This window comes from Heptranchias perlo, chromosome 22 (genome assembly GCF_035084215.1).
Source record: "Heptranchias perlo isolate sHepPer1 chromosome 22, sHepPer1.hap1, whole genome shotgun sequence".
Taxonomy (NCBI): Eukaryota; Metazoa; Chordata; class Chondrichthyes; order Hexanchiformes; family Hexanchidae; genus Heptranchias; species Heptranchias perlo.
Window position 1 is genome coordinate 18,704,575 of NC_090346.1, and position 26,258 is coordinate 18,730,832.

General features: G+C 48.1%; 1 protein-coding gene across 1 annotated transcript in view; it reads right to left on the reverse strand.

The window, feature by feature from the left end:
* myo15aa (myosin XVAa) overlaps positions 1-26,258 on the reverse strand; it is a 221,181-nt gene continuing 194,923 nt past the window's right edge. Inside the window, exons 59-63 of the mRNA XM_068003761.1 lie at positions 19,636-19,769; positions 18,245-18,378; positions 9,837-9,970; positions 6,428-6,568; positions 1-4,043 (exon numbers count right to left, since the gene is read on the reverse strand). Coding sequence (XP_067859862.1) covers positions 3,942-4,043; positions 6,428-6,568; positions 9,837-9,970; positions 18,245-18,378; positions 19,636-19,769 — 645 coding nt within the window. The 3' untranslated portion in view covers positions 1-3,941. The remainder of the gene's footprint in view (positions 4,044-6,427; positions 6,569-9,836; positions 9,971-18,244; positions 18,379-19,635; positions 19,770-26,258) is intronic.

Genomic DNA, 26,258 nt, shown 5'->3' on the forward strand with positions numbered 1-26,258 from the left:
AATTCTAAAAATAAATAAAACTCCAACAGTATTTCCTAAGAAAATGTTTTATAAATCTGTGTGATCTGTGAGGAGTATCAATGTTAGAATATTTGGAGGATTGTAATTAAAGGGGTGCTATCTTCAAAAACTGCTTTTCTTTCTCTCCATTAAACTGCGACATGAGAATGTGCCAATAACACGTGCTGTAATCGTGACGAACAGGTGGTTTGGTTCACTGTGTTACTTGTGAATGACCTCAGTGCCCTTTTAAAGTCAGCAGTGAACTGCGAGTGTCTCTGTGGTTTATTAGGCTAAAAACACCAAGAGGTTCCATCCCTGGCCGTGATGAATCAGCTCATCTCTGTGGGGATCCCAGGCTCGGGGGTGGGGGGTGGGGAGGCGAGGGGGTGAAAAATCAGTCAGGGCTTGCCCTCCCGATCACCCCTAGCGGAAAATGTGTGGACATCAGGTAAGGAACAGATCAGATCCAACAGTGACACCCCCCCTCACCCCCACAGTTGAAAGAGCCTGCGGACGCTCATGATCACATGTTTACCAGAGGGGATGATCCCTGGAACCAGATACCAGCATGACTCAGCTGTGCAGGAAATACCGTTTGCTTCGCTGTTGTGATCAGTAACTCCAGATTAACTAGACTCACTCACACTGTCGTGATCAGTAACTCATAAGAACATAAGAAATAGGAGCAGGAGTAGGCCAATCGGCCCCTCGAGCCTGCTCCGCCATTCAATAAGATTATGGCTGATCTGATCCTAACCTCAAATCTAAAGAACACAAGAAGTAGGAGCAGGACCTCGAGTTAACTAGACTCAAACACTGTCGTGATCAGTAACTTCTGGTTAACTAGACTCATTCGGTCAGGATCAGTAACTCCTGGTTAACTAGACTCACACACTCTGTCGTGATCAGTAACTCCTGATTAACTAGACTCACTCATGCTGTCGTGATCAGTAACTTCTGGCTAACTAGACTCACTCGGTCAGGATCAGTAACTCTGGGTTAACTAGACTCACACACTCTGTCGTGATCAGTAACTCCTGGTTAACTAGACTCATTCATGCTGTCGTGATCGGTAACTTCTGGTTAACTAGACTCACTCGGTCCAGATCAGTAACTCCTGATTAACTAAACTCACACACTTTCGTGATCAGTAACTTCTGGTTAACTAGACTCACTCGGTCTGGATCAGTAACTCCTGGTTAACTAGACTCACACACGCTATCGTGATCAGTAACTCCTGGTTAACTAGACTCACACTTTCATGATCAGTAACTTCTGGTTAACTAGACTCACTCGGTTTGGATCAGTAACTCCTGGTTAACTAGACTCACTCACTCTTTTGTGATCAGTAACTCCTGGTTAACTAGACTCACACGCTTTCGTGATCAGTAACTTCTGGTTAACTAGACTCACTCGGTCTGGATCAGTAACTCCTGGTTAACTAGACTCACGAACGCTATCGTGATCAGTAACTCCTGGTTAACTAGACTCACGCTTTCGTGATCAGTAACTTCTGGTTAACTAGACTCACTCGGTTTGGATCAGTAACTCCTGGTTAACTAGACTCACTCACTCTTTTGTGATCAGTAACTCCTGGTTAACTAGACTCACTCGCTATCGTGATCAGTAACTCCTGGTTAACTAGACTCACATGCTTTCGTGATCAGTAACTTCTGGTTAACTAGACTCACTCGGTCAGGATCAGTAACTCCTGGTTAACTAGACTGACTCACTCACTCTGTCGTGATCAGTAACTCCTGATTAACTAGACTCACTCACGCTATCGTGATCAGTAACTCCTAGTTAACTAGACTCATTCATGCTGTGGGGATCAGTAACTCCTGGTTAACTAGACTCACTCAGCTGTCAGGATTGGTAATTGCTGGTTAACTCGGTTCCCTCACTGTCGATCAGTAACTGCTGGTTAACTCGGTTCACTCTGTCGATCAGTAACTGCTGGTTAACTCAGTTCACTCACTGTCGATCAGTAACTGCTAGTTAACTCAGTTCATTCACTCTGTCGATCAATGACTGCTGGTTAACTCGGTTCACTCACTCTGTCGATCAGTAACTGCTGGTTAACTCGGTTCACTCACTCTGTCGATCAGTAACTGCTGGTTAACTCGGATCACTCACTGTCAATCAGTGACTGCTGGTTAACTCGGTTCTCTCTCTCTGTCAATTAGTAACTGCTGGTTAACTCGGTTCACTCACTCTGTCGATCAGTAACTGCTGGTTAACTCGGTTCACTCACTCTGTCGATCAGTAACTGCTGGTTAACTTGGTTCACTCACTGTCAATCAGTAACTGCTGGTTAACTCGGTTCACTCACTCTGTCGATCAGTAACTGCTGGTTAACTCGGTTCACTCACTGTCAATCAGTAACTGTTGGTTAACTCGGTTCACTCACTCTATCGATCAGTGACTGCTGGTTAACTCAGTTCACTCACTCTGTCGATCAGTAACTCCCCCTGGCCAGTTCCCCTAATATTGTTGTCAGTATGGATCAAATAAATGAAAATGTAAGCATTCTGTATAAGAAGCGGTTATGAATAGTTATTTCTTGTTGCTGATACATGGCATTAGACTTGGGACATTTCGATCACCAACGGCCTGTCACAAGCTGCTCGGTCCTTCCGCCTCGCTGGAGCCAGGCATGTGTCGGATTAGCTAACAAGGTAACTGAGCTTTGGATTTGACTGTTGCTGGAAGCCATTCTCAGGTCAGCATATTCTGCTCCAGGGCTTGGTACTGAGTGAGCTTATCCAACTGGTGAAAGCTTGGTCGATGGGATGGGGGATCCAGGGAGGTGGGGTATCCAGGGGGATGGGGTGTCCAGGGGGATGGGGATGGGGTGTCCAGGGGGATGTTGTGTCCAGGGGGATGGGGCAGTAATGGGGTGTCCTGGGGGATGGGGTGACCAGGGGGATGTGTGATGGGGTGTCCAGAGGGATGGGAAGTAATGGTGTGTCCAGGAGGATGGGGCAGTAATGGAATGCCCGGGGGATGGGGCAGTGCCTCCCACATGATTAAGCAGCTCTCTGTCCCACGTTCCTCTGTTGTATAGTGGCCATATGTCAGGATAGTTTTTCCGAGGCCTCACCCACGGTGCGCCCATTGTCTGCAGGTTTCTGATGCTCACTCCAGTGTGAGGAATCTGACATGGCCAAGGACTGGAGGGGATCTACCCTTTAGTGTACAATGCCTGTGCTCCTGGGGCGAGGCGGGGGGGGGAGCGGGGATTAGTAGAGTTTGGGCTTCCAGTGGTTTCAAGATGATATGTATGGTGAATGGGTTTGGACCAGACTCCGGAGGTCTGTAGTACTCTGTCGCTGTTAATGATTCATAAGCTAGTGACTGAAGGTAGAGTTCGACTGGGAGTTTGGACAATGTCCCACTGGAGAGGCAGCTCCAGAGGGGAATCAAGGGATATGGGGATCGGGAAGGAAAGTGGAGTTGAGGTCGAAGATCAGCCATGATCTGATTGAATGGCGGAGCAGGCTCGAGGGGCCATATTGCCTACTCCTGCTCCTATTTCTTATGTGAGGGAGGGTGTAAGGGTGTGTGTGTGAGGGGTGTGTGTGTGAGGAGGTGTGTGTGTGTGAGGAGGGGTGGGTGTGAGGTGGGGGAGGTGTTTCAACAGTCATTATTTGGGTGAAGTGCTTTGGGACATCCCATGGCGCTTTAAAAATATACGGTTTTTATTTTCTTTGTGTTCATTCCATATCTACCTTTGTGGATTCATCAGTTGTTTGGATTGAAGACGGGATTGCAGGACTCATACACCTCTCTCTGATGTTTAATATCTGCTTTGCTCCAATGTAACCGTTAGTCACAGATAACCATCTGATCCTTGGTGTCTCAGCACTTTCAGTGTGAAATGGTCACACTCGCAGTGACTGTGTGCCTGTGTTCCGTTCCATCAGCGCCAGGGCCAATCACAGCAATGTAATCTCACTGGGTGGAAGGGTCAGTCTCTTGTCTCGAGCCACCAGGGTGGATTCCACGTGCATGGCTGTGACTCGACACATCTCCAGGGCCTGTAGGAGAATGGATCAAATGGTTACAGCAGACTCAACATGAGTCATAGGAACAGGAGGCCATTCAGCCCCTCGAGCCTGTTCCGCCATTCAATCAGATCATGGCTGATCTGTACCTCGACTCCATTTATCCGCCTTTCTCCATATCCCGTCTGTGAGGGTAACACGACCATGATTTTTCCAATTTCTTTCCTCTCCCACCAAAGGTGTTGATTTTAGCTGGAATACAGTACCCATGGGAATGCTCGAGTGACCTTCTTCATATGTGAGCCTGGACAGTGAGTGTTGACAGGATATTGAACTATGGAGGGCATCACAGCCAAACCCAATCCTGTCCTGTCCAGTGCCCACACGTGTACTTTCAACACAAGTCACTGAATAGCAGTCAGGAGCAGATTCTTTCCATCCCTAATCCAGGGAACTCAGGCCTTGGCTCTGCCTCGCCCATGATTGGCTAACTCAGTGCAGACCACGAATCAGGCCAGCATTGCTTGGTCTAAGTGGCTCTTTACCACACAGAGTGGGCCCATTACCCACTGGGCCATTAACTTGCTCTTTCCCCTGTTGGTTTCACCTGTGCCACAGACCATCCTTGCCTGAGAGGGCAGATGGCTGATCTGCCCACAGGTTCTCCCATTGCTCTGAAACCAACAGTAGGAGGTGCAAACGAGCAGCACAAGTTGGAAGAATGACCTCGATTGGCCAAATGGCCTTTACTCGTCTGTGACCTTTTCTTATGTTTAAGCTGCCTCCCTCTCTCTGTGGTAACAGTCCCACAATGACCTCAACCATCCAGCCCATGACAGGCACCCTGCCTCAATGCTGCACTAAATGACAAAAACAAGGGCTGATTTTCCACAGTCCTGGGGAGAAGCCTCACCTGCTGACAATACCTGGAGGGAAATCATGCGTGTCCCACAATTCCTACGATATGTTCCCAGTAGACAAGACTCTGCACAGGAAGTGTGCATTCAGGAAACTGGCCCTTTGATATGAAACGGAAACTGAGAAAGAGGAAGCAGGACCATGCCGAGAGTTAGCAGAACTCAGCCAGGATGTTACAATTGGCCACAATATCTCGGGGACAGGATAAATCTACCAGCGTGTCCGTTCCTGATTGCTATCCAGCAATGTATGAGTGTGTACTCGCGTGTACCAACAATGTGTGAGTGTGTCACCCGTGTGCCAGCAATATGTGAGTGTGCACAAGTGTGCATGTGTGTGCCTGCAATGTGTGAGTGTCTGCACGTGTGTGCCTGCAATGTGTGAATGTGCATGCATGTGCCAGCAATATATAAATGTATGCACGTGTGTGCCAATGTGTGAGTGTGTGGACCCGTGTGTCAGCAATGTGTGAGTGTGTGGACACGTGTGCCGTCAATATGTGAGTGTGTGCACGCATGTGCCAGCAATGTGAGTGTTTGCACGCGTATGCCAATGTGTGTGTGTGGATCCGTGGGCCAATGTGTGTGTGTGGACGCAATGTGAGAGTGTATGGGCGCGCGTGTGCCAGCAATGTGTGAGTGTTTGCATGCGTGTGCCAATGTGTGAGTATGTGGACCCGTGTGCCAATGTGTGAGTGTGTGAACGTGTCTGAGTCCTGAGCTGTTTGCTGTTTTGTTTACTGCTCCAGTTAAATGTTAGCTGGGAGTAATCACATGACTCAAGCACCACTGCACTAATGGGATCGCACCTTGACAAAGGATTAACTCTCCTCCCCCCACTTCATGTAGCAGAACCGTGAAAATCCTGGATAATTGGCGTTTAAACCGTATATCTTGGGTTTCTGCGACTCTTCCACCGAGATTATGGCAGAACAGGAGAACCCGCAGAAATTCTCCTCCAAAGAGTTGACCTTATTGCTGACTCAAGTCCTGCATAGGTCGCACTGGCCCAGGGCAGAAAAGCCCCTCTCTAAACCACATTCATTTTCCAGCAGCCTCCTGGGACCAGATTTATTGAATTCAGTTTCACAATTTACTTGTTTGAACCCACGTCCTCTGGGTTACTGGCCCCATACAATTACCGCGATACCACCACACTGCGTAGGGACTACATTGTTAACAGAACAGGCCCAGGAGCAAGATAGGCCTTAACCTGTTCATCCACTACAACGCTACGCTCCATCTGCTGTAAATTTGCCTTTGAAGTAAGGAAGCTTCAGAGCTCATCCCCATCTGCCCCCCCACTGTCCCGTGATTTACACCGAGACGAGTAAGGCAGACTTTGCAGGACTTTCCCTCAGGACAGGCTGTGTGGAAGGAGCAGGTTTAATGGACTTTTATATTTACCCAATTCCTTTTAACCCTTAAGTGGCTTCTAACGGTTTGTAAACAGCAACGCTGAACATTCACACACAATCCTGAGGGTTGCCCTGTCCATACCTGATCAAGCTGAAGCTGTGTTACCCTTTGGGACATCAAGTCTCCTAGTTTAATCTCCACGTACGGATAGCAGTTGCTGGAGCCTGATCGCTCAGTCAGTGTGGATTGTACCTCCTTCAGTGGGAAATTCACCATCAGCTCCTGCACAAAGGTGCACAATACAATATAATACAATTTATCCACATTTATAATACATTTTCTCCACATTCATAATACAGTTTCTCCACATTTCTGAAGATACTCCTTCCAACACCAAATGAAAGTTACCCTGGTCAGGTGTGGAGGCTAGAGCAATCCAGCCCACAAATGCTGCTTCTTTGTTGATGTGCCAGGGACTTGGTTGACTTTTTCTCATATCCCACCTCCATTTCCTTCCCACCTCCTTCACCATTTGGCCAAGAATGGGTTCTGGAGCCCAGTTCTCCTTTGCTGGAAGTCGGATTCTCCAGATTCAAAGCTGTTGGACTATTTCCTTAACTAGGATTTACAGCTCAAAGCCAATCTCCTCCGCCCGCTTTCCTGGGTGGAAAATGGGGCACAGATTCTCCCCAGTGTATCTTTGCACATTTTCAAGCCCATTGGGTTTCCCAGTGGAAGTAATGGAAATGTTCAATATGTCTATCCATATATGGAAGTGTGTTGAAATGATTATCCAATGAACAACATCCAATCGATTTCTCTGGAGATCCCCCCAGTGATGCTGGACGTATGGAATGCCTGTTTGGCGCCCATGTTGCTATGGTAATGGACAGTGAGGATCTAAAAGTCAGAAGAGTTCAGCAAACGATTGGTGTCAAGGCCCAACTGCAGGAAATCTCCACTCCCACAACCAGGCCTGGAATCCTGCTGAAATATTGCAATTACCCCCAAGGGTGAGTGATTGGCCGGGTCCAGAGCGTATGTGTGAGGCAGGTGGGCATAAACCCAGAACAATGTGAATGTGCCCCAATTCTGCAAAAGTGGAAGATCTGGACTCGAGTTGAGTGAGGCAGAGCAGGGAATGTGCCCACCATTCCTTGTGAGTTCTAGGCGCATCCAAAGTTTTGCCCCAATTCCCTGTGAGTTCATGATCACAGTTTTGCCCAATTCCCTGTGATCAGGTTTTAAGTGCGCACACACAGGAAGGGGTGATTGGGGAGAGTGTTATTTCTGGGCAGCTCTCACCCATCTCTGACCACGAATTGTAGACGTGCATTGTCGCAGTCTCAGCACCAAGCAGGCGAGGTATGTGGGGGAGGCCGGAGAGAAAATGGAGAAAATAGAACAGGTTGAAATTAATAAATATTGACAATTTAAATATTTTGCGCTCATATGCCACAAATGGCTGGTGCAGAAAGGCCTGTGGGAGATTCAACTGATAAAATCTGGACACTTGAAAAGAGACACAAATGCTCAATCAAGCCAGAGAATGGAAAAAGCAAATGGCAGAGATTGGATGGACAGTGTTACTTTAAGGGGATAAAGACTGTTGTTTTACTGCTCGGATGGAGGGGGCAGTGGGGGGGGTAAAGGTTTTTTTTAAATTTGTTCATGGGACGTGGGCGTCGCTGGCGAGGCCGGCATTTATTGCTCATCCCTAATTGCCGTTGAGAAGGTGGTGGTGAGCCGCCTTCTTGAACCGCTGCAGTCCGTGTGGTGAAGGTTCTCCCACAGTGCTGTTAGGTAGAGTTCCAGGATTTTGACCCAGCGACAATGAAGGAACGGCGATATATTTCCAAGTCGGGATGGTGTGTTACTTGGAGGGGAACGTGCAGGTGGTGTTGTTCCCATGTACCTGCTGCTCTTGTCCTTCTAGGTGGTAGAGATCGTGGGTTTGGGAGGTGCTGTCGAAGAAGCCTTGGCAAGTTGCTGCAGTGCATTCTGTGGATGGTACACACTGCAGCCACAGTGCGCCGGTGGTGGAGGGAGTGAATGTTTAGGGTGCTGGATGGGGTGCCAATCAAACGGGCTGCTTTGTCCTGGATGGTGTCGAGCTTCTTGAGTTTTGTTGGAGCTGCACTCATCCAGGCAAGTGGAGAGTATTCCATCACTCTCCTGACTTGTGCCTTGTAGATGGTGGATAAGGCTTTGGGGAGTCAGGAGGTGAGTCATTCGCCGCAGAATACCCAGCCTCTGACCTGCTCTTGTAGCCACTGTATTTATATGGCTGGTCCAGTTAAGTTTCTGGTCAATGGTGACCCCCAGGATGTTGATGGTGGGGGATTCGGCGATGGTAATGCCGTTGAATGTCAAGGGGAGGTGGTTAGACTCTCTCTTGTTGGAGATGGTCATTGCCTGGCACTTGTCTGGCGCGAATGTTATTTGCCACTTATGAGCCCAAGCCTGGATGTTGTCCAGGTCTTGCTGCATGCGGGCTCGGACTGCTTCATTATTTGAGGGGTTGCGAATGGAACTGAACATTGTGCAATCATCAGCGAACATCCCCATTTCTGACCTTATGATGGAGGGAAGGTCATTGATGAAGCAGCTGAAGATGGTTGGGCCTAGGACACTGCCCTGAGGAACTCCTGCAGCAATGCCCTGGGACTGAGATGATTTGCCTCCAACAACCACTACCATCTTCCTTTGTGCTCGGTATGACTCCAACCACTGGAGAGTTTTCCCTCTGATTCCCATCGACTTCAATTTTACTAGGGCTCCTTGGTGCCACACTCGGTCAAATGCTGCCTTGATGTCAAGGGCAGTCACTCTCACCTCACCTCTGGAATTCAGCTCTTTTGTCCATGTTTGGACTAAGGCCGTAATGAGGTCTGGCGCCGAGTGGTCCTGGCGGAACCCAAACTGAGCATCAGTGAGCAGGTTATTGGTGAGTAAGTGCCGCTTGATAGCACTGTCGACGATACCTTCCATCACTTTGCTGATGATTGAGAGTAGACTGATGGGGCGGTAATTGGCCGGATTGGATTTGTCCTGCTTTTTGTGGACAGGACATACCTGGGCAATTTTCCACATTGTCGGGTAGATGCCAGTGTTGTAGCTGTAGTGGAACAGGTTATCCATGAACAAAGGGCTGAAGAGAGGAGATGGATGAATATTCTGGAGTTTTGTAAGAAGACCTTGGGGATCAGGGACTATTTACCTGAAATTTCCCTCTGGTGATTCAATGGGTGGGAAGAGTCCATGGTACGGGAGAGTGTATATGGGCTGTGTAAGGAGATTCAGTGGGTGGGTAGAGTCATTGATAGGGGAGAGTGTATACGGGCTGTGTAAGGAGATTCAGTAGGTGGGTAGAGTCCATGATAGGTGAGAGCGTATATGGACTGTGTAAGGAGATTCAGTGGGTGGGTAGAGTCCATGATAGGGGACAGTGAATGTGGGCTGTGGAAGGAGCAGGCTTGATGTGCTTAATGGCTCTTCTGTTCTTCTTTCCGTGGTTTTGAACGGACCGTAATTATCTTTAGCAACTCACATGAGTGTCCTTGTTAAGGAAGTTGAGTCCGTTCTGGTTGATGGCCAGGATACAAGGGGCAACAATCCCACTGTTACTGCTACTCTGGATGTAGAAAAATGAGGATCCAAACGTGGAGAATGCACTCACCAGCCCTGTGAGAACAAAGAGACAAAGAGAAACCTGTCACTGAAACGCAGCAGATTGTGAATCAATCTTCTATTCACACAATAAAACACAGGCTCAATGGATGTGGGAGGGGCATGGGAATCACTGTATAATAGAATATGAACCAGACTGAAGGCAAATTCATCTTGTTTTCAGTTTCCTTCCTCTACTGAAGACTCAGACTCCTGTTAGTCCCATGGGAACCAAGTGCCCAAGTGGTCAGATTCATGTGAGAGTCTAAACAGAATCGTGGAATACATCACAGCCATGTGCAGGATTGAGAATGATGCTGATTTTCCTCCCCTTGTTCTTAGCCCAGGGACACTCAGGCAAATTGCATCTCGCTCTGTGCTGCTTTAACCCAGGGACACTCAGGCTAATTGCATCACTCTCTCTCTCTCTCACACTCTGTCTCCTGCTTTAGCCCAGGGACACTCAGGCTAATTGCATCTCTCACTGTCTCACTCTCTCCTGCTTTAGCCCAGGGACACTCAGGCTCATTGCTTCTCTCTCTCACTCCCACTCTCACTCTCCTGCTTTAGCCCAGGGACACTCAGGCTCATTGCATCTCTCTCTCACTCCCACTCTCACTCTCCTGCTTTAGCCCAGGGACACTCAGGCTAATTGCATCACTCTCTCTCTCTCTCTCTGTCTCACTCACTCACTCTCTTGCACTCTCTCTCTCTCCTGCTTTAGCCCAGGGACACTCAGGCTAATTGCATCTCTCTCTCTCTCTCTCTCACTCTCTCTCTCCTGCTTTAGCCCAAGGACACTCAGGTTAATTGCATCTCTCACTCTCTCTCTCCTGCTTTAGCCCAGGCACACTCAGGCTAATTGCATCTCTCTCTCTCTCTCTCTCTCTCTGTCTCACTCACTCACTCTCTCGCACTCTCTCTCTCCTGCTTTAGCCCAGGGACACTCAGGCTAATTGCATCTCTCTCTCTCTCTCTCTCACTCACTCACTCTCACGCTTTAGCCCAGGAACACTCAGGCTAATTGCATCTCTCAGTCTCCATAAGCCCACAAGAGAAAGGAGCAGGAGTAGGCCATTCGGCCCCTCGAGCCTGCTCCGCCATTCAATGAGATCATGGCTGATCTGATTTTTACCTCAACTCCACTTTCCTGCCTTTTCCCCACATCCTTTGACTCCCTTGCTGATCAAAAATTTGTCTAACTCAGCCTTGAATGTATTCAATGACTCAGCCTCCACAGCTTTTTGGGGTAAAGAATTCCAAAGATTCACCACCCTCTGGGAGAAGAAATTTCTCCTCATTTCCGTCTGAAACGGGTGACCCCTTATTCTGAGACAATGGTCCTAGTTTTAGATTCCCCCATGAGGGGTAACATCCTCTCAGCATCTACCCTATCGAGTCCCCTCAGAATCTTATATGTTTCAATAAGATCTCCTCTCATTCTTCTAAACTCCAATGAGTATAGACCCAACCTGTTCAATCTTTCCTCATGAGACAACCCTTCCATACCCGGAATCAACCGAGTGAACCTTCTCTGAACTGCCTCCAATGCAAGTATGTCCTTCCTTAAATACGTGCACCAGAACTGTACGCAGTACTCCAGGTGTGGTCTCACCAGCACCCTGTACAGTTGTAGCATGACTTCCCTGCTTTTATACTCCATCCCCCGAGAAATAAAGGCCAATATTCTGTTTGCCTTCCAGATTACCTGCTGCACCTGTATGTTGACTTTTTGTGTTTCATGTACGAGGACACCCAGATCCCTCTGTACCACAGCATTTTGTAGTATTTCTCCATTCAAATAATATTTTGCTTTTTTATTTTTCCTCCCAAAGAGGTTGACTTCACATTTTCCCACCTTATATTCCATCTGCCAAATTTTTGCCCATTCGCTTAACCTGTCAATATCCCTTTGCAGACACTTTGTGTCCTCATCGCAATTTGCTTTTCCACCTATCTTTGTATCAATGTAAGGACTTGCGCAACACCAGGTTATAGTCCAACAGTTTTATTTTAAATCACAAGCTTTCGGAGCTTTCCTCCTTCGTCCTCACCTGACAAAGGAGGAAAGCTCCGAAAGCTTGTGATTTAAAATAAAACTGTTGGACTATAACCTGGTGTTGTGCAAGTCCTTACATTTGTCCACCCCAGTCCATCACCGGCATCTCCACATCATATCTTTGTATCATCAGCAAATTTGGCCACAAGACACTCTGTTCCTTCATCCAAGTCACTGATATATATTGTAAATAGTTGAGGCCCCAGCACTGAGCCCTGCGGCACCCCACTAGTTACAGATTGCCATTTTGAAAATGACCCTTTTATCCCGACTCTTTGTTTTCTGTTAGTTAGCCGATCCTCTATCCATGCCAGTATATTATCCCCAACACCATGAGCTCTTATCTTGTGCAGTAATCTTTTATGTGGCACCTTTTGGAAGTCCTAATATACTGCATCCATTGGTTCCCCTTTATCCACCCTGCTCGTTACTTCCTCAAAGAACTCTAATAAATTTGTCAGACACGATTTCCCCTTCATAAAACCTTGTTGACTCTCCTTGATTGTATAATGAATCTCCTAATGTCCTGCTACTACTTCCTTAATAATGGATTCTAGCATTTTTCCAATGACAGATGTTATCTCTTGCACTCTCTCTCTCTCTCTCTCTTCTGCTTTAGCCCAGGGATACACAGGCTAATTGCATTTCTCTCTCTCTCTCTATCTCACTCACACTCACTCGCTTTAGCACAGGAACACTCAGGCTAATTGCATCACTCTCTCTCTCTTCTGCTTTAGCCCAGGGACACTCAGGCTAATTGCATTTCTCACTCCCTCTCACTCTCTCTCTCCTGTTTTAGCCCAGGGACACTCAAGCTAATTGCATCTCTCTCACTCTCCTGCTTTAGCCCAGGGACACTCAGGCTAATTGCATCTCTCTCTCTCACTCTCTTTCACTCTCTCTCACTCTCCTGCTTTAGCCCAGGGACACTCAGGTTAATTGCATCACTCTCTCTCTCTCCTGCCTTAGCCCAGGGATACTCAGGCTAATTGCATGTCTCCCTCTCTCTCCTGCTTTAGCTAAGGGACATTCAGGCTAATCGCAGCTCTCTCTCTCTCTCTCTCTCTCACACTCTCTCTCCTGCTTTAGCCCAGGGACACTCAAGCTAATTGCATCTCTCTCTCTCACTCTCCTGCTTTAGCCCAGGGACACTCAGGCTAATTGCATCTCACTCTCTCGCTCCTGCTTTAGCCCAGGGACACGCAGGCTAATTGCATCTCTCTCCCTCTCTCTCTCTCTCACGCTCACTCACCGCTTTAGCCCAGGGACACTCAGGCTAATTGCATTTCTCACTCTCTCTCTCTCTTGCTCCTGCTTTAGCCCAGGGACACTCAGGCTAATTGCATCACTCTCTCTCTCCTGCTTTAGCGCAGGGACACTCTCTCTCTCTCTCTCATGCTTTAGCCCAGGGACACTCAGGATAATTGCATTTCACTCTCCGACTCTCTCTCTCCTGTTTTAGCCCAGGGACACTCAGGCTAATTGTAACTCTCTCTCTCTCTCTCTCTCTCTCACTCTCACTCACTCTCCTGCTTTCGCCCAGGGACACTCAGGCTAACTGCATCACTTTCTCTCTCTCTCTCTCCTGCTTTACTTAGAAACATAGAAAATAGGAGCAACAGTAGGCCATTCGGCACTTCGAGCCTGCTCCGCCATTCAAAATGATCATGGCTGATCGTCTAACTCAGTACTCTGTTCCCACTTTTTCCCCATATCCCTTGATCCCTTTAGCATTAAGAAATATATCTATCTCCTTCTTGAATACATCTAATGCCTTGGCCTCCACTGCCTTCTGTGGTAGAGAATTCCACAGGTTCACCACCCTCCGAGTGAAGACATTTTTCCTCATCTCGGTTCTAAATGGCATACCCCGTATCCTGAAACTGTGACCCCTGGTTCTAGACTCCCCAGCCATCCAGAACATCCTCCCTGCATCTTGTCTGTCTAGTCCTGTTAGAATTTTATATGTTTCGATGAGATCACCTCTCATTCTTCTAAACTCTAGTGAATATAGGGCTAATCGACCCAATCTCTCCTCATACGTCAGTCCTGCTATCCCAGGAATCAGTCTGGTAAACCTTTGTTGCACTCCCTCCATGGCAAGGACATCCTTCCTCAGATAAGGAGACCAAGGCCCTGTATAACTGCAGTAAGACATCCCTGCTCCTGAACTCAAATCCTCATGCAATGAAGGCCAACATACCATTCGCCTTCCTAACTGCTTGCTGCACCTGAATGCTCGCGTTCAGCGACTGGTGTACAAGGACACTCAGGTCTCGTTGCACCTCCCCTTTTCCCAATCTATCACCATTCAGATAATAATCTGCCTTTCTGTTTTTACAACCAAAGGGATAACCTCACATTTATCCACGTTGTAATGCATCAGCCATGTTCTTGCCCACTCACCCAACTTGTCTAAATCACGTTGGAGCCTCTTTGCATCCTCCTCACAGCTCACATTCCACCCCAGCTATCTGTCATCTGCAAACTTGGAAATGTTACATTTAGTTCCCTCATCCAAACCATTGATATATATTGTGAATAGCTGGGGCCCAAGCACTGATCCCTGCGGTACCCCACTAGTCACTGCCTGCCACCCGGAAAAAGACCCGTTTATTCCTACTCTCTCTTTCCTGTCTGTCAACCAATTCTCAATCCATGCCAGTATATTCCCCCCAATCGCATGTGCTTTAATTTTGCACATTAACCTCTTGTGTGGGACCTTATCAAAAGCCTTCTGAAAATCCAAGTACACCACATCCACTGGTTCTCCCCTATCTATTCTACTAGTTACATCCTCAAAAAACTCCAGTAGATTTGTTAAGCATGATTTCCCTATCATAAACCCATGCTGACTTTGTCCAATCCCGTTAATGCCTTCCAAATGTTCTGTTATCACATCTTTTATAATAGACTCTAGCATTTTCCCCACTGCTAGTCTGTAATTCCCTGTTTTTTCTCTCCTTCCTTTTTTAAATAGTGGGGTTACATGTGCCACCCTCCAATCTGTATGAACTGTTCCAGAGTCTATAGGATTTTGAAAGATGATCACCAATGCATCCACTATTTCCAGGGCCACTTCCTTTAGTACTGTGGGAGGTAGATTATCCCTGGGGATTTGTCAGCCTTTAGCCTCATTAATTTCCCTAGCACTTTTTTTTTTACTAATACTGGTTTCCTTCAGTTCCTCCCTCTCACTAGACCCTTGGTTCCCTAACAATTCTGGGAGGTTATTTGTGTCTCACTGTCTCACTCACTCACTCGCTTTAGCCCAGGGACACTCAGGCTGATTGCATCACTCTCTCTCACCTGCTTTAGCCCAGGGACACTCAGGCTAATTGCATTACTCTCTCACTCTCTCTCTCCTGCTTTAGCCCAGGGACACTCAGTCTAATTGCATCTCTCACTCTCTCTCTCCTGCTTTAATCCAGGGACTCTCAGGCAAATTGCATCTCTCTCGCTCTCTCTCTCTCACACTCATTCACTCTCTCGCACTCTCTCTCTCCTGCTTTAGCCCAGGAACACTCAGGCTAATTGCATTTCTCAGTCTCTCTCTCCTGCTTTAGCCCAGGCAGACTCAGGCTAATTGCATCTCTCTCTCTCTCTCTCTCTCACTCACTCACTCACTCACTCTCATTCTCTCCTACTTTAGCCCAGGGACACTCAGGCTAACTGCATCACTCTCTCACTCCCACTCTCACTCACCTGCTTTAGCCCAGGGACACTCAGGCGAATTGTACCTTTCTCTCTCTCTCTCTCACTCACTCGCTTTAGCCCAGGGACACTCAGGCTGATTGCATCACTCTCTCTCACCTGCTTTAGCCCAGGGACACTCAGGCTAATTGCATTACTCTCTCACTCTCTCTCTCCTGCCTTAGCCCTGGGACACTCAGCTAACTGCAGCTCTCTCTCTCACTCACTCACACTCTTCTGCTTTAGCTGAGACACAAACAGGCTAATTGCATCTCTCTCTCTCACACTCTCTCCCCTGCTTTAGCCCAGGGACTCTCAGGCAAATTGCATCTCTCTCGCTCTCTCTCTCTCACACTCATTCACTCTCTCGCACTCTCTCTCTCCTGCTTTAGCCCAGGAACACTCAGGCTAATTGCATCTCTCTCTCTCTTCTGCTTTAGCCCAGGAATACTCAGGCTAACTGCATCTCTCACTCTCTCCCTCCTGCTTCAGCCCAGGGATACTCAGGCTAATTGCATCTCTCTCTCTCGCACTCTCTCACTCTCTCTCCTGTATTAGCCCAGGGACACTCAGGCTAATTGCATCTCTCATTCTCTCTCTCTCCTACTTTAGCCCAGGCACACTCAGCTAACTGCCTCTCTCTCTCTCTTTCACACTCACCTGCTTTCGCCTAGCGACACTCAGTTAATTGCATTCTCACTCTCTCTCTCCTGCTTTAGCTCAGGCACACTCAGGCTAATTGCATCACTCTCTCTCACACTCTCTCTCCTGCTTTAGCCGAGGGACACTCAGGCTAATTGCTTCTCTCTCTCACTCTCTCCCTCCTTCTTTAGCCCAGGGATACTCAGGCTAATTGCATCTCTCTCTCGCACTCTCTCTCTCTCTCTCTCCACCTCTCTCGCTCTCTCACTCTCACTCTTCTGCTTTAGCCCAGGGACACTCAGGCTAATTGCATCTTTCTCTCACTCTCTCTCACTCCCTCATCCTCGCACTCTCTCTCTCCTGCTTTAGCCCAGGCACACTCAGGCTAATCGCATCTCTCTCTCTCACTCACTATCACTCTCACGCTTTAACCCAGGAACATTCAGGTGAATTGCATCGCTCTCTCACTCTCACTCTCTCACTGTCTCTTCTCCTTTAGCCCAGGGATATTCAGGCTAATTGCATTTCTCTCTCTCACTCTCTTTCTCTCTCTCTCTACCTCTCTCTCTCTCACACTCCTGCTTTTGCCCAGGGACACTCAGGCGAATTGCATCACTCTCTCACTCTCTCTCTCCTGCTTTAGCCTAGGGACACTCAGGATAATTGCAGCACTCTCTCACTCCTGCTTTAGCCTAGGGACACTCAGGATAATTGCAGCACTCTCTCACTCCTGCTTTAGCTCAGGCACACTCAGCTAACTGCATCTGTCTCTCTCTCACTCACACTCTCCTGCTTTAGCCTAGGGACACTCAGGCTAATTGTATCTCTCTCTCTCTCTCTTTCTCACTCACTCATTCACTCTCTCGCACTCTCTCTCTCCTGCTTAAGCCCAGGAATACTCAGGCTAACTGCATCTCTCTCTCACTCTCTCCCTCCTGCTTTAGCCCAGGGATACTCAGGCTAATTGCATCACTCTCTCACTCTCACTCTCCTGCTTTAGCCCAGGGACAGTCAGGCTAATTGCATCTCTCTCTCACTCTCTACCTCCTGCTTTAGCCCAGGGATACTCAGGCTAATTGCATCGCTCTCTCTCTCCTGCTTTAGCCCAGGGATACTCAGGCTAATTGCATCGCTCTCTCACTCTCACTCTCTCACTGTCTCTTCTGCTTTAGCCCAAGGTTACTCAGGCTAATTGCATCCCTCTCTCTCACTCTCTCTCCTGTTTTAGCCCAGGGTCACTCAGGCTAATTGCATCTCTCTCTCTCTCCTACTTTAGCCCAGGCACACTCAGGCTCATTGCATCTCTCTCTCACCCCCACTCTCACTCTCCTGCTTTAGCCCAAGGACACTCAGGCTAACTGCATCACTCTCTCACTCCTGCTTTAGTCCAGGCACGCTCAGGCAAATTGCATCTCACTCTGTCTCACTCTCACTCTCTCTCTCACCCCCCTTCTCGCTTTAGCCCAGGGTCACTCAGGCTAATTGCATCTCTCTCTCTCTCTCACTCACACTCTCACTCTCACTCACTCTCTCTCCCTCTCTCCTGCTTTAGCCCAGGGATACTCAAGCTAATTGCATCTCTCTATCACTCCCACTCTCACTCTCCTGCTTTAGCCCAGGGACATTCAGGCTAATTGCATCTCTCTCTCTCATGCTCCTGCTTTAGCCCAGATCAGCCAACCAGCACAGACTGGGGTCAGTGCCACACAGTGATATCAGTGATCATTGGCCCAATGGCTGTCCTCCACTCAGCCTCTCCTGCCGGGGCTGTGGATATGACCAGGACTGTGGTATTTGGGGGATATTATGTCACACATCAGGCTGATATGTGACATGATCCTTGTGATTAGTCACCAGCAAATTGTAATCTACTGATACAGAGAGTAAACTCTTACCAAGGAACTGAGCTCTGGCCTGGTGTGGGCTGAGGGCCTGCAGCTGCTGCATATTCTGCGTCACCATGTTCAGCCAGAGCTGTGGACGCTGATGTCGGTAAATCTGCGGAGGGACATAATCCTGCAGCTCACGGCTTGGAGAGACAGAAAGAGATGAAGTAATATGAATCTTACACTGAAGGGAACGGAAACTTTAAAAAAAAAGTAAATTTTATCCTCAACACTTGAGTACCAAACTGAGGTACCACAGGGTCTGTGGGACGTCTACGCCCCAATTCTTCACCAACACCTTCATGACCACCCAGCCGCCATATCCAACAATTTACATGGCAGCCTCTGCCGCTCACCCACCCAGGAAGATTCAGGCCAGTGACGGAGGAGTGTTGGTACTTCAGGGGCTCAGTTCCGTGTTAGCCCTAATCGAATCCAATTTTAATACAAACTAATGGATCGCCTGTGGCGTTGCTCGTGAGTAGCCTAGGGTGTGGAGCGTGGTTGTGATGTTTGGCTGCCAGGTTAGCCTGTACTTTGAGGCCTCTGTCTGCCCACGGTGTGGGAATTCAGAGACGTTTGGCTGCTTGTAATCGTAGCTGAGGTCAATTAGAGTTCATTAAGGGCCATAAATTCTGCTTCTGGCGCAATGTGGTGCCGATGCATCACCGAGAGGGATCATGCCCCCGTGACCCTGTGCCCTCGTGACCCCATGCAATCACAGCTGCTGTAGTTCCAGCGCCATTTGCAACATGAAGCAGGAGGCCAAAGTTGGGATTTATACAAATCGACTGGTCTATCAAGCCTGTCCATCCCGACCCGATCTTTTCCTGGGCTGGAGCAGAAATGTGTTGGAACAGCTTCTTAAACAACCTCCTGCATTGTCTGTTGGCAGGTACAGCATGAGTTAGATACAGAGTAAAGTTCCTTCTACACTGTCCCATCGAACACTCCCAGGGCAGGTACAGCACGAGTTACATACAGAGTAAAGCTCCCTCTACACTGTCCCAGTGATCTAATGGAGTTTGCCACCCAGGAAATCAGTCTGTCAAGTTGGAGGTTCGCCCCAATCCCAAATGTGCAATAACTGCCCAGACCATTAATGAACACCCCCAGTACAGGACTCTGGTCACGATATAGGTCATTGAGTCCATCCTAGTTCACCCTTCCACCAAAAGCCCATAGTCCCCCAGTGCCTGGCTACTTTACATAACTGATTTGCAGGTTTTTGCCTCCATTGCCCCAACCAATGTTCTCACGGACTGTGACAGGTGCCTCCTGAACGTGTGTCTATTGCAGTCTAATAAGATGCTGTGAGTTAAAGGGACCATGTGTTCAGAAGTATCTCTAGACAGGTCTACCTGCTCTGTGACTAGCAAAGTTTCCTGTGAAGAACTCACATGGTTGGTAGGTAGACACTGTCTTTTGCCTGGTGTTGCAGTGCTGCCAGTTTGGACACTTGCTGGAGTTGATGCTCACTCATCACCTCCTGACTCAGGATATGCAACAGTCCCTTCAGGTAATCTGGAACAATCTGGATTGGAAAACAAACACATTTATTTGTGCTATTTATGGGTGGATATTGTACAGAACATTTATTAATCTCACTCAACAAGAGGCTAAAATGTATTCATTTGCATTTTATCTCTTGATCCCTCGCTGCTTTTGAGGCTCCTGCGACCAGGAAAGCTCGGGAAGAACCTACCTTCCCAGTTCTGCTCCAGTGACAGCCTGGGATTCATCCTGCTTTTCTTGTGAGGGAACACTTGGTCCCCAATAATCGCAGGTTCAAGATCAGGAAGGGGGAGAGGAGTGAGGAAGGGGGAGAGGAGTGAGAAAGTGGGCTCCTGCACCGATCCCCTGGCTCCCCAAACCCTCATCAAGGACAATATTTGATTCGTTTCCTTAAATGCAAAACTAGGAATGCATGCCTGATCAAAGATTGGTGCATCGCCTGGCAATGTGGAAAATAAATACAGCAAATGGTGATTTTGCCCCTCTGCTATGCCCCAATACTGCGGTTACTGCAATGCTATTGTTCCAGAGGTGGAGTCTGGAACAGCTGGAACCACATGAGACCAAGGAGGGAGAATAAAATCCACTTTGTTTTCCTACCACATTTCTATGCTTATTTCTTTCCCTCAATCGCAGCCTCGAGCTCGTTCAATAGTCCGATATCCCCAGTACCTGGTTATAATACTGGTGAGGGAGAGGGTTCTTCTGGGGACTGCAGCCAGAGCCAAGTCCACAGCACCATGGATGGCTCAGCTGTACAGGGGGGAGGAGAAAGGTCAGGAGAGCAATAGCGATAGGGGATTCTATAGTTAGGGGAACAGACAGGCGTTTTTGTGGCCGCAGATGTGATTTCAGGATGGTATGTTGCCTCCCTGGTGCCAGGGTCAAGGATGTCACTGAGCTGCTGCAGAACATTCTGGAGGGGGAGGATGAACAACCAGAGGTCGTGGTCCATATCGGTACCAACAACATAGGTTGAAAGAGGGATGAGGTCCTGCAGGCAGAGTTTAGGGAGTTAGGAAATAGATTAATAAGCAGGACCTCAAAAGGGAGTAATCTCACGATTACTCCCAGTGCCACGGGATAGTGAGTATAGAAATAGGAGGATAGTGCAGATGAATGCATGGCTGGAGAGATGGTGCAGGAGGGAGGGCTTTAGATTCCTGGGGCATTGGGACCGGTTCAGGGGGAAGTGGGACCTGTACAGAGTGGACAGGTTGCACCTCAAAAAGCTGGTGGGGTCCTTGCGGGGAGGTTCGCTAGTGCTGTTGGGGGGAAGGTTTAAACTATTTGGCAGGGGGGGTGGGAACCAAGATGTAGCATTGAAAAGGAGAAACAAGGTGCACAAAGGATTGGGAGAGACAGATAGCACCAGAATAAGAAATAGTGCAATATTAGGTGGGATTAGACAACGAAAGAATACAAGAAGATCTAAGATAGCTTTACAGTGCATGTGTGTAAATGCACGAAGCGTAGCAAACAAGGTTGGTGAGCTGCAGGTGCAATTAGCCACATGGGAATATGATGTTGCGGTGATAACGGTGACCTGGCTCAAAAAAGGGCAGGATAGGGTACTAAATATTCCTGGAAGGTGTTCAGGAAAGAAAGGAGGGTGGTTGCATATTGATTAAGGAGACTATTACAATGCTGAAGAGAGAGGATGTCCTAGAGGGGTCAAGGACAGAATCTATTTGATTAGAGTTAAGAAACAATAGAGGTGCCATTACACTGCTGGGTGTATTTCATAGGCCACCAACTAGTGGGAAGGATATAGAGGAGCAAATTTGCAGGGAAATTACAGAGAAGTGCAAGAACTATACAGTAGTGGTAAGGGGGGACTTCAACTATCCAAATATAGACTGGGATAGTGATAGTGTAAGGGGCAAAGAGGGGGAGGAATTTCCTAAGTGTGTTCAGGAGAACTTACTTGACTAGTATGTTTCCAGCCCAACGAGGAAGGAGGCATTGCTGGATCTGATTCTGGAGAATGAGGTGGGTCAAGTAAAGCAAGTGCCAGTGGGGGAACATTTATGGAACAGCGATCATAGCATCATAAGATTTAGATTAGCTATGAAAAAAGACAAGGACCACTCTAAATTGGAGAAGGGGCAATTTCAATGGGATGAGAACGGATCTGGCCTGGGTAAATTGGAATAAAAGATTGGCAGGTAAAACAGCAAATGAACAATGGGCGGCCTTTAAAGAGGAGATGGTTTGGGTACAGTATCTAGGTAGATTCCCAAGAGGAGAAAGGGAGGGCAACCAAAACCAGAGCTCTCTGGATGACAAAAGAGATAGAGAGTAAGATGAAGCAGAAAAAAGGGGGCGTATGACAGATGTCAGGTTGATAATACAAGTGAGAACCAGACTGAGGATAGTGATAGACTTCAAGAGGACATAGACAGGCTGGTGGAATGGGCGGACAGTGGCAGATGAAATTCAACGCAGAAAAGTGTGAAGTGATACATTTTGGTAGGAAGAACGAGGAGAGGCAATATAAACTAGAGGGCACAATTCTAAAAGGGGTGCAAGAACAGAGAGATCTGGGGGTATATGTGCACAAATCGTTGAAGGTGGCAGGGCAGGTTCAGAAAGTGGTTAAGAAGGCATACGGGATCCTGGGCTTTATAAATAGAGGCATAGAGTACAAATGCACAGAAGTCATGATGAACTTTTGTAAAACACTGGTTCGGCCACAATTGGAGTATTGTGTCCAGTTCTGGGCACCGCACTTTAGGAAGGATCTGAAGGCCTTAGAGAGGGTGCAGAAGAGATTTACTAGAATGATTCCAGGGATGAGTGACTTCAGTTACGTGGATAGACTGGATAAGCTCGGGTTGAGCTCCTTAAAGCAGAGAAATTTGAGAGGAGATTTGATAGAGATATTCAAAATCATGAAGGGTCTGGACAGAGGAGATAGGGAGAAACTGTTCCCATTGGCAGAGGGGTCAAGAACCAGAGGACATAGATTTAAGTTGATTAGCAAAAGAACCAAAGGCGACATGAGGAAAAACTTTTTTACATAGCGTGTGGTTGTGATCTGGAATGCACAGCCTGAGGGGGTGGTGGAGGCAGATTCAGTCGTGGCTTTCAAAAGGGAATTGGATAAGTACTTGAAGGGAAAAAAATTGCAGGCCTATGGGGAAAAGGGGGGGGGGGGGGAGTGGGACTAGCTGGATTGCTCTTGCAGGGAGCCGGCACGGACTCGATGGGCCGAATAGCCTCCTTCCTTGCTGTAACCATTCTATGATTCTAATGCACAGTAACACAGCCCATTCAATAGTCCGATATCCCCAGTACGTGGTTATGATGCACAGTCACACACAGCTCGTTCAATAATCCGATATCCCTAGTACCTGGTTATAATGCACAGTTCAATAATCTGGTCTAAAAACTTAAGAAATGGGAGCAGGTGTAGGCCATTCAGCCCCTCGAGCCTGCTCCACCATTCAACAAAATCATGGCTGATCTTCTATCTCAACACCATTTTCCTGCACTATCCCCATATCCCTTGATGCCTTTAATATCTAGAAATTTATCAATCTCACTTTTGAATGTACTCAATTACTGAGCCTCCACAGTCCTCTGCAGTAGAGAATTCCAAAGATTCACCACCCTCTGAGTGAAGAAATTTCTTCTCATCTCAGTCCTAAATTGTCTACCCCTTATTCTGAGACTGTGACCCCAGGTTTTAGACTCCCCAGCCGGGGAAACATCCTCCCTGCATCTAATCTATCGAGCCCTGTAAGAATTTTGTATGTTTCAATGAGATCACCTCTCATTCTTCTAAACTCCAGTGAATACAGGCCTAGCCTACTCGATCTCTCCTCATACGACAATCCTGCCATCCCAGGAATCAGTCTGGTGAACCTTCGTTGCACTCCCTCAATGGCTAGTATATCCTTTCTTAGGTAAGGAGACCAAAATTGTACACAATACTCCAGGTGCGGTCTCACCAAGGCCCTATATAATTCCAGTAAGGCATCTTTACTCCTGTACTCAATTCCTCTTGCAATAAAGGCCAACATACCATTTGCCTTCCTAATTGCTTGCTGCACCTGCCTGTTAGCTTTCAGTGACTCATGTACAAGGACACCCAGGTCTTTTTGAACATCGACATTTCCCAATCTCTCACCATTTAAAAAATACTCTGCATTTCTGTTTTTCCTACCAAAGTGGATAACTTCACATTTTTCCACTTTATATTCCATCTGCCATGTTCTTGCCCACTCACTTAGCCTGTCTACATCCCCTTGAAGCCTCTTTGCATCCTCCTCACAACTCATGTTCCCACCTAGTTTAGTGTCATCAGCAAACTTGGAAATATTACATTTTGTCCCCTCATCCAAATCATTGATATAGATTGTGATTAGCTGGGGCCCAAGCATCGATCCCTGCAGTCACAGTCTGCCAACCTGAAAAAGATCCGTTTATTCCGACTCTGTGTTTTCTGTCTGTTAACCAATTCTCAATCCATGCCAGTATAGTACCCCCAATTCCACGTGCTCTAACTTTGTTCACCAACCTCCTGTGTGGGACCTTATCGAAAGCCTTCTGAAAATCCAAATACACCACATCCACTGGTTCCCCCTTATCTTTTCTACTAGTTACATCCTCAAAGAACTCCAATAGGTTTGTCAAACATAATTATTTCCCTTTCATAAATCCATGTTGACTCTGCCAAATCCTATTATTATTTTCTAAGTGTCCTGTTATCACATCCTTTATAATAGATTCTAGCATTTTCCCTACTACTGATGTCAGGCTAACAGGTCTGTAGTTCCCTGTTTCCTCTCTCCCTCCTTTCTTAAATAGTGGGGTTACATTTGCTACCCTCCAATCTGCAGGAACCATTCCAGAATCTATAGAATTTTGGAAGATGACAACCAATGCATCCACTATCTCTATAGCCACCTCTTTCAAAACCCTGGGATGTAGATAATCAGGTCCTTGGGATTTATCGACTTTCAGTCCCATTAATTTCTCTAGTATTTTTTTTTACTAATACTAATTTCTCTCAGTTCCTCATTCTCGCCAGACCCTTTGTTCTCTAGTATTTCTGGGAGGTTTTTTGTGTCTTCTTCCATGAAAACAGACACAAACGGCTCGATTTTAGGATCGTGTTTCCGGCGGGGTGGCCCCGAAAATCCCGATATCCGGTCACGTGACCGGATCGCGACGAAATCCCGGCCACTTCTGGGTACCGCGCTGACGTGCGGGGCTGCGCGCGCAAGCCCCGCTGGTGGGAATCCCGCAGGCAATTAAAGCCAGCGGGGTTCCACTTGAGAGTACTTACCTTGCTTGTTGTGGTCAGTTAATGAGCTGAAGCAGCTGTCAAAAGAGGAAGTGTGGGATTTTAGGTTCAAGGCAGTGAGTTTCCCACACTGGGGGAAACAGTCTCCCTCCAACCAGGCGTGTTGCAGCCAGCAGCCTGTGGCAGGTGCCAAGGTGCGCTCCACGGGGGAGAGCCCTCACCCACGCAGGAGGCCACCGCGTCACATAGGGCAACCCCTGCCCTCCACCACCCCCCGCCAAGCCAGAGGACAGACCGACACGAAACCGCAGCCCCAGTCCGAGGAACCACACACCTACCCTGCACAACCCCTCAGACCAACACCTGCCAGTTGGGTGGTGTGTGGAGACCCTCGGAGGACGAAGAGCATGACCAGCACCAGCAGCCTCGCAGTCCACGCCGTCCGCCGCAGAGACGTGGATCCCCCCAACACGGTGTTGTTGCACGCCCACCTGCACAGCAGGAGGGAGGGCTACCGCAGAGAGAGACGCGTCGCAGAGGGCACTACCCTCGCCACAGGGTCCACAGACCGAGGCGCAGCTCCCCGGACCTCTCCAAGCAGCAGTGCAGAGGGAGGCGCAGATTCGCTCGACATGTAGTCATGGAGATCTGCAGCCTCTTTCATGCCGAGCTGCTCCTGGCTGGCCCCAGCACCAACTGCTTACCTGTCGCTGGCAAAGTCACCACTGCCCTCCACACCTTCTCCTCTGCATCCTTCCAGGGTGCAGCCGGCTACACCGCCGATGTCTCTCAGTCGTCTGCGCGGACGAGCCCTGCAAATACACCTGCACCTACTCTGCAGTAACACGATGGGTGGCATCAGTGGTGGGTCCTCATAGTGATACCCAGGAGCGGGCATTATTGGACACAACGGACAGGATTCGCGGAGACATGGCAGTGGTGGTGTCAATATATTGTGTGCTGTTTGTTGCTCTGAAATTCAATATGGGTAACACCCATGACAAACCCTCAGACACCCTTGTGCACCCCCTTCATGCTGACGAGACGTTTGCCTTACGCTGCCTACTGCACATATGTGATGCATGCCCTGTGGCTGCAGCACAGGTGGTGGCAGGTTGAGTGAGGCTGGCCGTGAGGGAGATGCACGAGAGGGTGAGTATGGGATGGAGCAATGAGATTGTATGAGGATTGGGTTGCGTGTTAGTGGCAGGGTGAGTACTGGCGAGGTGAGTAGGTGGAGGTAAGATGAGGATG